Source organism: Babylonia areolata, chromosome 3 (genome assembly GCF_041734735.1).
Source record: "Babylonia areolata isolate BAREFJ2019XMU chromosome 3, ASM4173473v1, whole genome shotgun sequence".
In the NCBI taxonomy this organism is placed as follows: Eukaryota; Metazoa; Mollusca; class Gastropoda; order Neogastropoda; family Buccinidae; genus Babylonia; species Babylonia areolata.
In genome coordinates, this window is record NC_134878.1 from 48,293,301 (window position 1) to 48,306,557 (window position 13,257).

At 42.1% G+C, this 13,257-nt stretch overlaps 1 protein-coding gene across 1 annotated transcript; it reads left to right on the forward strand.

Moving 5' to 3' along the window:
* The first annotated feature begins 10,108 nt into the window (after positions 1–10,108).
* Positions 10,109–12,643, forward strand: LOC143280353 (beta-1,3-galactosyl-O-glycosyl-glycoprotein beta-1,6-N-acetylglucosaminyltransferase 3-like). The gene is made up of 3 exons (XM_076584987.1): positions 10,109–10,153; positions 11,605–11,880; positions 12,305–12,643. Exons 1-3 carry the CDS (start codon positions 10,136–10,138, stop codon positions 12,641–12,643), a joined length of 633 nt encoding a protein of 210 aa, XP_076441102.1. The 5' UTR covers positions 10,109–10,135.
* The last annotated feature ends 614 nt before the right edge of the window (positions 12,644–13,257 follow it).

Genomic DNA, 13,257 nt, shown 5'->3' on the forward strand with positions numbered 1-13,257 from the left:
TCTACGTAAGGAACCGAGTCCTGGGCCGCAACAAGATACAGGACTTCTGGCAGCCAGACCTTCACCAGGTGACTAACCGCCCCTATGGACACCTACATGTCTACTCCGTGGTGCCATTGGCGGGTGGCCCCGAAAAGGTCATCAACAGAAAACACTTGCTGCCGGCAACTGAACCCATTGCAGACTGGGAGCCAGAACAGCCCAAACAGCAACCTCCAGTTCCATCTCCACAAGACTCTGACACAGACTCTGATGATGAGGTATGGTTTATAATACCACCCCATCCCCAGCCCAGGTGTGGAACTCCTCCACCCGACACTGCGTCAGAAGCACCCCAGGCCGCAGCCCAGAATGACCTGCCTGCAGCATCAGCCCCTGTGCAAAGACGGTCCCAGCGCCTCAAAGAGAAGGCCAGAATTAAGAATTGACATTCTTTTCCTTTCCTTCCCCAGAATGGACAATTGAGGTTGAAATTCTAGTCTCACTTGCAACTAGGACTATTTCACCCACTCTATTTTTTTTCAAGTCTTGCCTCTCCCATGGCCTTTTCCGCCATGTGGCCAGTGTAACGCAAACTGTTTCATCTCTTAGGTACATGTTTTCTTATTTTGTTTTCATTCCAACCAGTTTGGGTGGACTTTATATTTTGTGGGTTTTGGTGTACTTTTTTTTTCTTCTATTTTTTTTTATTCTTGCCTCCCCAAGGCCAATCCTGCTAAATGGTCTTTGCAAAGACAAATATTTGTTGTTGAAATGCTTGCTTGTTAATTTTAAGCACTAGTCGGGCAATCATACGATACATAGATTGATAGGCACACAAATGAATGCTTTCCATCTTCATAGTGTATTTCACCAAATTGGGACCCCTTCTCTATATCAAACTCTTCAAAGTTAAGTTAGGATGCATTTGACTAAGTCCAAACTCTTAACTTAGCCTGGCTAAAGCCACTTTGAATATAGAAGTAGAGTATTGTTCCTAAGAATGTTGCAGTCATTTCACATTCGCTTAGCTATTAGTTATCAACTAAATTATCTCCCTTACCTGCCCAATAATTCTTGTTTGATGCTCAGCTAAGTCTCCTCACAAGAATTACTTTAAATTAACCATCGCGGACGATGGTTTTCAAAAGATGGGGGGAGGTGTGACCAAGCGCGCTATGCTTGCTCCAACACTATTCACGCACAAGCCACAGCAGACGACAGTTTTCCCTCATAACCCGCGCACAGAATGTGTGACGTCACTCCGCTTACATCACTTTGTCCTCCTCGCCAGACACCTGCTCACAGCTCGCCCAATGTCGCATCCCAGTACGTCATTGGCTGAGAGCAAACTTGTGTTTCTGTTCCACAGTATTTAATTAATAGCTCTTTTGTTAGATCAGTAAACTACTAGTATTATATACTGGCAGAATCGTCTTAACTCCATCTTTAAATCTATTCCATTTATGTTTGCCTACGTGAAACTGATTTAACGCAGTTTGTAATTTTCAGCGACGAGCTCGTTAAAACTGACCCTGTTCAGGTGACTTAAATTAAGATTATAAATTCATCTTAAATAATCAACACTTCATTTTACACTCATTATAAAGTAGGCGTTGAGCTCTTTCTTTTGCAACTTATCCGATGCAAATCGGTTCAGTAATCATCTAGAAATCTGTCACTGAACACCTTGTAACAAGCACAGTTCTCATCAGATTTCTTCAGATTAGTGACGATTTGGTTTGCAGCCCACGTGATTGTCTTTGTAGTTCGCCTAATTTGTATAAATTGGCCGAGCGGGTGATGAGTGGTCACTTCCACACCCGAGCCAGCCGCGGCCAACACCTGCTCCCTTTGTCTCTTGCTGTGTAGTGGTCAGTGTCGTTCCCACAACAGCATCTCGCTACGTATGGCTGTAAGTACTATTGTGTAGAATGTGTTGACTTGTGCTTTAAAGGTATCCTTCGACACAGTACTTGTGTTCATATAAGTATGTTCAGTTGTTGCTTTGTTCAGTTAATTCTTTGTTTAGTTATGGCTTTGACATGTTAGGCACAGCTCGGCTATGATTGATCTAGAAAATCGCCATGTCGTCATATGTTCGTAGCAGTATTCCATTTGATTCTTTTTACGTCAGTCAATGACGCCTCGGGATACAAGAAAGTCTGTTCCAGAATGTTCTAGGGGATGACTCATTCTCTCTCATCTGCTGTCACTGAAGGTTAGGTTACTTATCCCCGCTTCAGCGGAGACGATTTAAATGTTGAGCGCAAGCTTAGCTATGCTCATATTTGGCTTTGATGCAACGGATAACTTGTGTAAGTTCATTCTCCACTTAATGGTTAAGCCATGATGGTGCTTCACTTACTCTCTGGTCTATCAGGTTGCCAGTATTATATCTAAGCCACTGATTCTCCATCTTGTTTACTATTCAGGTATTATCTTACATGCTGATCTCGGTTGTACTGCTACAGTGTGCTCAGTACTCTAAGATGTGTGTAGTATTCTGTTGAGGTGATTACAAGATAGTGTTTGATTAATATCAGTTATTGGTTAAAACCACCTGATATGCATCAGTCTGTTAATTGTAAGTTAGTTATCATGCTCTCTCCTATACGGCTTATTCCCGAAAAGTGCTACATGATAAACTGCTTCATTTGAGTCACTTTGACACAGTATGAGCTTTTTGAGTCCAGACCAAGTAATAGTCTTTCCAGCTCAGTTATCATGCTTTCTCCTATACAGCATACTCCGGTATAGTGCCACATGATGATTGATTCATTTGAGTCGCTTTAAATTTAATACAGCTGAAATAGTTTTCCATGAATTAGGTTGTTTGGTTACTTCACTAATTAAGTATAACTCTAGCCCTTTAGTTGCATGGTCTTGGGGACCAGGTGAAGAATAACAGACATGTTGCTTTTATGAGTTTACTGTGTATGTGTACTTGATAGTGAGTATATTTTATAAATTATATGTTAAGTGTTTTGTGTACTAAGTTTGGGGTTTGATTTCCCATTTGGAGTTGATAGGATGAGTTTGTTGTATTTTGATAATTATGTTGTTATTATTTACTATAAGGTATGTTAGTATTAATGGTACTTGACTAAGGGAGTTGCATATAGTTGTTTTGGGCAAATACCAAACCCAGAGGTAGGCACAGCACTGTGTATGCTCCATGCTACCTACATCCGTGAATGACTGACTTCCCACTTATGGTGCTTCCAGTGTTCATGTATTGTAGAATATGGTTTTTGTGTTTCGGTTTGGTTTTGTTTCCCTCCTTTATGCTTTGTTGATGCGGGTACTCTACCAGTCTTGGTCTTTGCCTCATGTATGTTCATTGTTATACATACATGCAACGTTGACATTGTATTTATGGCTTTTATTTGTTTGTGTCTTGCAGGCACTGTTTTTCCTGTAATAACTGTAGTGAATAAACAACTGAAAGGGCGTCCGCTTTCATATGCTCCTGCCTGCACGAGAACCTGCTATCTTTTACTACTGTTAATTCCTCATTCCACTCCAACCATACCCTTACCCCTATCTCCACTCCACTCCAACCCTACCCTTACCCCGAGTCCATCACACAATAAACAAAAAGGATATCGCAATAAGTGAAAATTCACTTCCAATTCTTTGCACCGGTCACACACGTCACAATACAATAAGAATCTACAATTTAAAATAACACACGAAAAGGTGCAAGTGGAGCGTCGGCCTAGTGGTAATGCGTCCGCCTGGGAAGCGATGTGATCTGAGTGCACTGGTTTGTATGTATACTGAATATGTGACGGATGTCATCATAACTAGAAGATAAGACGTGAACATACATGAATTTTGAACAAAACTGAGATAAATAAAGTGAAGAAAATGAATAATGAATGGGGGGTGGAGAAAGAAGTCAATAGAGAGAGAACGAGAAGTATCAACGCTGGGGCACAGCAAGACTGAACTTGGCCGACAAACAAAGTGGCAATGGCCGACCGTCCCGCGGGGGAAAAAGAAAAGCAGCCAAGCATGCCATTATGTTTTCATATAATGAGCTGGCAAGTGAAAAGGCAGCACTCTTTCAGGCACAAGCACTTACATGTATGCATACAGACAGGATATTACTCATCGTTAAAAACCTTTGAAGTAAATGCATGCAAACATTTATGGGAATTGTCTGAATTAGGGATCGAATCGTTTCGCTTTGAGTGATAAACTTACGAACAGTTTCAAAGATGCTGACATTTATCTCAAGACTAAAGGAGGTGTTACCAAATAGTAAGTTATGTACAGTGATAAGTTCTTGTGGGAGATTATGAACAGTGTTTGTTCTATGTATGTTGTGGTTCGGGCAGTACAATAGAAAATGCTCAGCTGTCTCTTACGGAAAATTGCAAGCACAGGATGGATCATTCCTTATATGTCTATTATACAGGTCAGAGTTTAATTCGCTCATACCAAGTCTCAGACGACAGTGAATAATTTGTTCTTTTCTTTTACCCAGATGATAATATGGCGGGACTGTAGTGTCTGTAGAGGAAAGGTAGTTTTCGGTTGACTGAGAGTCTTGGTCTGTTGAACAGAAAGAGGAAGGGTGTTCCAAATAGCCGTGGCTGAAGGGAAAAAAGATCTGTTGAAAATGTCAGTGTGTTGTGGAGGGACGATTCGTTCAAATGGTCTTCGCCTGTGGTGTGGGTTTACTGTTGACACGATAGGGGGCAATAAATGGGTAAGGCCTACACAACTTAAAAGGGAGATCGGCCGATACTGAGGACAAATATTGTTGATAATTTTAAAGTATATTATTGTCTTATGTCTACGACGCCTTTCTTTTACTGAACAGATTCCTGATTCTGCAAGCAATTTATCGTGGCTAGTACCACGTACGGTACCAGTAATAATACGCAGAGCGTAGTAGTAGTAGTAATAATAGTCTTCAGTTTAACGTCTTCCACTTTAAGTGATATTAGACGCAGAGCGTCTAAGTGTAAGTCTTCCAACATTTTACATTGGTACTGTGCGCAGTTGCCCCAGATTATATCAGCACAGTCAAAGATTGGGATGATGAAGGATCTATACATCGTTTCCAGAGCCCCCCTGGTCAGCTTGTACTTAAATGAACGAAGACAGTTGATCAGTAACCCAGCCTTACTAACGATACTATCTATGTGGTCACCCCACTTACAATTGTTTTGCAGAATTACCCCTAGGTGCTTGTGTTGATTGTGTTGTGGTAAGTTGACACTTCCAAAAGTTAGGTCGTAGCAATCTACGTTTCCCCGGAATACATTTAGTAGTTCTGTTTTAGATTCATTAAATTTAGCTTTCCATGTATTTGCCCAAACGTCTATTCTATTTAAGTCAGTTTGAAGGGTTTCTTTTCTCGTGACAGGGCTTCTCATTGCAAGAGACATGCTCGTGTCGTCAGCAAATATTTTGATATCAGAACTAATACTACAGACTATGTCATTTATATAGACTAGAAATAACAGTGGACCAAGAACAGATCCTTGTGGTACACCCTGATGAAGTTTTAACTTAACTGACTGTGCACCTTTGATTAGAACTGACTGGTACCAGTCTGAGAGATAATCTCGAAACCAAACCAAGAGTTTGCCTCTGATACCAGCAGCTACCAGCTTAAGTAAAAGGCCCCTGTGCCACACACGATTGAAAGCTTTAGATATATCAAAAAATATTGACTGAACAGGAATACTTTTATTGTAGTTATTTACTAAGTTGTCATAGATGATAAGAAGTTGGTTGATTGTCGAGTCACCATGAATAAACCCTGATTGTGCTTCCGAAATCAGGTTGTCATCCCTTCGCACTGGAACGCTTCCATCCACTTTCAAAACTGCAATCGTCCGGCCTCTCCTGAAGAAACCCAACCTTGACGCAAACATTTTGAAAAACTATCGACTAGTTTCTAATCTTCCATTCATGTCCAAACTCCTTGAAAAAGCTGTCCTCAAGCAGCTCAACAACCACCTTTGTTTCAACAATCTCATCCACCCATATCAGTCTGCCTATCGCACTGACCACAGCACCGAAACCACTCTCCTCCACATTCTGGACAATCTGCTGATAGCGTCCGACTCAGGAAAAATTTCCCTTCTTACTCTTTTCGACTTGTCAGCCGCCTTTGACACGATAGACCATTCAATCTTCTTTTTCGTCTTCATTTTACATTTGGTATCAACGGCACTGTTCTAAACTGGTTCAAATCTTATCTCACTGATTGATTCCAGCCTGTCATTGTTGATCATTTCCAATCTGAACCCGTTAAAATCGAACATGGAGTCCCACAGGGATCTGTTTTAGGCTCAGTGCTCTTCACACTGTACACTGCTCCTCTCGCTGAAATTATCAACCGCCATAATATCAGTCATCATTCTTATGCTGATGACACTCAACTCCAGAAGAGTGATACCCCTGAAAAATTGTTGTCGCTATTGCAAGAAACATCCAACTGCTTCCTGGATATTCAAAACTGGATGACTCGAAATAAGTTACAATTGAACGCGGACAAAACTGAAGCAATGATCATAGGAACTAAACAAAAACTGTCTTCCATCACAATTGACACAATCGAACTTGGCAGTACATCCATCCCTCTTTCCACGTCAGTCAGGAACCTCGGTGTTGTCCTTGACAATACACTGTCCATGCAAAAAAATATCAGTCAGACATGTCAGTCCTGCTACTGTCAACTGCGGCGCATCAGTGCCGTCCGGAAATATCTTTCCACTGACGCAACATCTATACTTGTCATTTCTCTCATTCTCTCTCGCCTTGACGACTGTAACTCTCTATTGTCTGGTTTGCCTGCTTCATCCATTCAGTGCCTTCAGCGCATACAAAACTCTGCTGCCCGACTCGTCCTCCGAAAGAAAAGATCTGAGCACATCACTCCTCTTTTGCAACATTTCCACTGGCTCCCTGTCTCACACCGAAAAAAGTACAAGATCAGCACTCTATGTTATAGATGCATTCACAAAACTGCCCCTTCCTATCTCTGCGGCTGCCTTCACCTCTACACTCCATCTCGCTCACTACGATCGGCTTCGGATCCACTCTGTTTACGCATACCCAGATTCAAACACTCGACTGTTGGCCGCCGTTCTTTCTCTGTCTCCGGACCTTGCGATTGGAATTAACTTCCTCTTTCGCTTCGTCAAGTCTCCACACTCAGCTCTTTCAAGGCGGGCCTTAAAACCCACCTCTTCCCAAAATAGCCTCCCTTGCCTGCCCTTCCTTGTCTTTAGTTTCTACAGTTTTAGAGTTATGCATGCGTGTGAATGACTGGTGCGAAAGCGCTTTGATTTGTCTCTGCACAAGATTCAGCGCTATATAAATACCATTATTATTGTTTATTATTATTGTTGGATGTAAGAAAGTTGTAAACATATTTGTACACACATCTTTCAAAGACTTTTCCTACACAACTTAAAAGGGAGATCGGCCGATAATTAGTACATTCATCTTTGGTTCCTTTTTTATGAACTGGTGTAACATTAGCTGTTTTCCAAAGTTGTGGAAATTTGCCTTCGTCCAAGCATCGGTTAAAGAATGTGCTGAGTGGAGCAGATATGACATCAGCTGAAGTGACTCATAATTTGTTATGAATTAGGTCAGGGCCAGATGCCTTTTTTGTATCAAGATCATCAATAATGGTTTTCACTTCAAGAGCTGTCAGTGTTATTTCTTCTATCTGTGTCGATTCGTTGTATACTACGTATGGAAGAGAATCGCCTGTATCTACTAGTTTACACTGGTCTATAAAAAAAATTAAAAAAAATCATTAAATATGTTTGCTTTATCTAGACTGGAGTCGTATGTTTTTCTGTCCACGGTAAGTGGGGGTATATTATCAGAATCTATACCTTTTTTTCATAAATTGCCTTACTATTTTCCACCAATCTCTTTGTCTAAACTGATCAACATCTAACACTTTGTCACTTAGCTCATCGTAATACTCTAACTTCCTTTTCCGTACCTTATCCACTACTTCATTTCTCACATTCCGGAAACTTTCCCAGTCACCCTGTTGGTTCGTTCTCTTGGCCTTTCTGTGGAGTTTATTTCTTCTCTTAATAAGTCTTTTTAATTCGTTATTGAACCAACTGGGGCGTACTGTTACAACTTTACATGGCATGCACTGTTTTGCTGCTAACAAAAATCTGTCGGTAAAAAATTCACAAGCACCATCTACTGTGTTATTCATAAATATTTCGTTCCAGTTTTCGTTCCTTAATAATTCACAGAATTTGTTACGGTCTAGCGTATCATAACCAAATATTGTTCTCTGGAAAGTACTGTGCTTATGTACAAGAGGTTTTAAAATTACACATGGAACACTATGGTCGCTACAAAATGTAGGCAAGACTTCAGTGGATTTAATCATGTCCGGACTTTGAGTAACAATTAGATCTATGCATGTCCTAGAAGTGTCTGTGATTCTGGTAGGGGAATTAGTACATTTGTTTAAGTTGATAGCGATTTAAGATATCTGTTAGATGCTTAGTTGGGTTAGTTTGTACGTCTACATTGAAGTCTCCTAGAATAATAAATTTTGTCATTGTTCTGTCAGCTTTCCTAATACTATCATTTATCAAGTTCCAGTAATCAACATTTGCATTAGGGGGATGATAGAATGACCCAACAAGTAAGCTCTCTTGGTCAATCTTGGTTTCAATCCATACTGCTTCAAGAGTATCAACATACAGGTCAGGACGAGGTTTAAGATACAAGTAATCTTTTACATATATGGCAACCCCACCATGTGGGTCATTGGGTCTGTAATGTATTTTGTATAAACATGTCAACATTGAAATGCATGGCAAAGAAAAATAACATAACAGATAAAATCAAGTGTTCATTTCTAGTAGCATAAATTAAAAGATAAAATGGGATGGTTGCTGCCTTGTTTAAGAAGAACAATTTTTTGTGCAGCAGACTGGCTGTGCCTTTGAACAGTCCAATCACAATTCTGTAAACAGATATATCAACACCCATTTAGGTTATTGAACTGACAAGGTTGAGAAAAAGCAAAATCGTGATTGGAGCGCCATTTGTCCTTTGATTGTACTCGGGAATTAACAGAACATCACCTCTCTCTCCAGAAATATCCAACACCACACTAACAGAAAAGACAAGTACAGAACTCATTCTGAAAATAATAGAACAAGTAAAAACGATTAAGAAAGGTCTAATCAAAGTCCAGATCAAGCACACACGTTCGATTACCCAGTGTAATCGACGTATGGACTCTGGTCAAGGCTAATAACAAACATGACCGAGCTCCCCATTGGTAATTTTGATAGTGTAGCTGTGGTATCCATGTTATAACATACAAGGCACACTCCGCAGGTAAATACTTGTCATGCCTACGCGTATGCAGTACATTGAAACATTTTTAAGCATGGACCCACGAAACAGTCTGTCATGAATCGAACTGTCATGAATTAAAACACAGATCGCATGCAGTGGACATACAGAGCCACAGTATGATCGTAAGAGGGAACATCTCTGATCATTTTTACATTTGATTATCTCATCGTAGTAGTTCCAGACGAGAGCTTCTTTATCAAAGTTGGGACAGTGATGTAGTACAATTGATCAATGTGGTCAAAATTTGTACAGTTGATATAGGTTAAGAGGAAACACGCGACAATTCATGGTAACAATGCCCATAGCACTGGATGATTTGAATGTTAATGAACAGTTTTACAGCAAAATAGGTGAAAAGGAGCCATATGACTTGGTAAACAATGTCAATGGACTGATTGATTGAATGTTCATGACGAATATCACAGTAGATTAGGTGAAGAGGAAATATGCGACACAGTAAGAACTGCCGTAGCACTGTTTGACTTGATGGTAATGAAGAATTGTGCAGTGAATTAGGTGAAGAGGAGCCATAGCACTGGTCGATGTGAATGTTAATGAAGAATTTTACAATAAAATAGGTAACAAAGAAACATACCACTGTGTGTGTGTGTGTGTGTGTGTGTGTGTGTGTTTGCGCGCGTGTGTATGTGTGCGCATTGGTGTGTGTGTGTGTGTGTGCGTGTGTATTGGTGTGTGTGTGTGTGTGTGTGTGTGTGTGTGTGTGTGTGTGTGTGTTTCAGACTATAATCTCCGTGAAGATGCGCGAGCGGTGATGTCACGAAGAAGCGAGGTAAACCAACGGGGATTCAGACACCATGTTCAAGTCATAGTGACATTAATATTTCCTCTTGTATTCAAACCTTTCACACACACACACACACACACACACACACACACACACACACACACACACCGCCTTCTTCCCCCGCACTGCTCTATAGCTTGTCAACACTGTATATCCTGTCAACACCCACTGCTCTATATCCTCTCAACACTTTATATCCTGTCAACACCCACTGCTTTATATCCTGTCAACACTTTATATCCTGTCAACACCCACTTCTTTATATCCTGTCAACACTTTACATCCTGTCAACACCCACTGCTTTATATCCTCTCAACACTTTACATCCTGTCAACACCCACTGCTTTATATCCTCTCAACACTTTTTAGCCTGTCAACACTTTACATCCTGTCAGCACCCACTGCTTTATATCCTCTCAACACTGTGAACACCCACTGCTCTATATCCTCTCAACACTTTACATCCTGTCAACACCTACTGCTCTATATCCTCTCAACGCTGTAAACACCCACTGCTCTATATCCTGTCAACACTTTACAGCCTGTCAAAACTCATTCCTTTACAGCCTGTCAATTCTAATTGCTTTATAGCCTGTGAACACTTTACAGCCCGTGAACACTCAATCCTTTACAGACTGTCAACAATTTACAACACTTTGCACACTGTCAACAGTTTGCACACTGTCAACAATTTGCACCCTGTCAACACTTTACAATCTGTCAACACCCACTTATTTGCAGCCTGTCAACTTTCAGATTTTCAACATGTCAATATTCCGCTTCACGGCCTGTCAATACTCACTGCGTGACAGCCTGTCAACAATTCTCATAGCTTTACAGCATGTATCACACCACATATCATTATATCATCGCATGACATGACATTTTATCATCACATGATTTAACAATGCATCATCACATGGTATAACAATTCATCATCACATGGCAATGCAAGTGTATCATCTCATGGCATAACATTTTTTCATCTCATGACATAGCAGTGTATCATCATCACATGGCGTAACATTTATATCACCACATGGCGTAACATTGTATCACATAACATTGTATAATCACCTAACGTTACGTTGTATCATCACATGGCCCCAGCAATGTATCATTACATGGCATAACATTGTGCCATATAAAATTGCATCATCACATGACGTAACATTGCATCATCACATCACATGACGTAACATTGCATCACCACACCACATGACGCAACGTTGCGTCATCACATCACATGACATAACATTACATCATCACACCATATGACGTAACATTACACCATCACACGACATGACGCAACATTGCGTCACCACACCCCCTGACATATCATTACATCATCACATCACATGACGTAACATTACATCATCACATCACATGACGTAACATTACATCATCACGCGAGCTGCCCTCCCCCCCTGCTGCAGCTCCTGGGGGCGTACCTGAGGGAGCAGGGGTTGAGCGTGAGGGTGCGGGAGGTGGACTGTCGCAAAGTGCTGCATGGGCACAGCCAGGAGGTGGACAAGGCCAACGCCCTGGAGCGACAGCAGGTGCCCATTCCCACGGACGTCCACATCGGGCAGCTGGCGGGCAACTGCAGCGGCTTCCGGCAGCACTACGGCTTCCTGATGGACCCTCTGACACGCATGGAGGAGAACTTTCCCATCGCTTTCACTGTCCTGGCTTATAAACAGGCCTCGCAGGTAGGTAGGTCGGAGTGTGTGTGTGTGTGTGTGTGTGTGTGTGTGATATTTCCTGTTGCCTTCATTGTCCTGGCCTACAAACAGGCCTCACAGGTTGGGGATGGCGGTGGGGGGAGGGGGTGCGGGGAGCGAAGGGGGGCGGGGAGGGGAGGGGTTAGCTGAACCTTGACACACAAGAGGAGGAGATGTAGAGACTGGGAATGTAGGTTTACGTTGGAAAGAATTGAGGATGTGTTGGGTGTGGAAGGCTGATGACGGACGGATGTGTGAATGGAGAGATGTGTATGAGAAAGAGGGTCGGGGTAGGGGATGGGGGAGAGATGACTGGACAGGTGGTGGTCAGTCAACTAAAAATGACAGCTGAGTAGGGGTGAGTTTTTTTGGGTTTTTCCCCCCCCGTTTTTTGTTGTTGTTTTTTTAACAGGTGGTGGACCTGTTGAGAGCCATCTACAGACCCCAGAACTGGTACTGCCTGCACGCGGACCAGAAGTCCTCTGTCCACTTCCGGCAGGCAATGGAAGCGGTGTCCAACTGTTTCCCCAACGTCTTCATGGCCTCGCGTGCTGTGAAGGTCTACTGGGGCAAATTCAGCGTGCTGGAGCCCGAGATCGTCTGCCTGCAGGACCTGTGGACCAAGGGCCAGTGGGAATACGTCATCAACCTGTCGGGGCAGGAGTTCCCTCTCAGGACTAACTACGAGCTGGTGCGGATCCTCAAGGCCTACAAGGGAGCCAACGACGTGGAGGCGTTCGTTCCTGAGTGAGTTTTATTTTTCAAACGTGACTCCTGTGTGTGAAGTGAAGAACGTTGAGTTCTGTAAAGCTGACAGCCCTTCTGTGTCGCTTGTTCTATAAAACTGACAGTCCTTCTGTGTCATCTGTTCTATAAAGCTGACAGCCCTTCTGTGTCACGTGTTCTATGAAGCTGATAATTCCTCTCTGTGTCATCTGTTCTTTAAAGCTGACAGCCCTTCTGTGTCATTTGTTCCATAAAGCTGACAGCCCTTCTATGTCACGTGTTCTATAAAGCTGACATTCCCTTTGTATGTCATGTGTTCTATGAAGCTGACAGTCCCTTTGTATGTCATGTGTTCTATAGAGCTGACAGCCCTTGTATGTCACGTGTTCTATAAAGCTGACAGCCTTTCCTATGACATGCATTCTATGTAGCTGACTATCCCAATTAGGATGTATGTTACGTGTTCTATAAAACTCCTTTCTGTGTCATGCGTTCTGTAACGGTGACAGCCCTTCCATGTCACATGTTCTATAAAGCTGACAGCCCCTCTTTTGTCACGTGTTCTATAAAGCTGACAACCATTCTGTGTTATACGTTCTGTAAAGCTGAGAGTCCCCATGTATGTCACGTGTTCTGTAA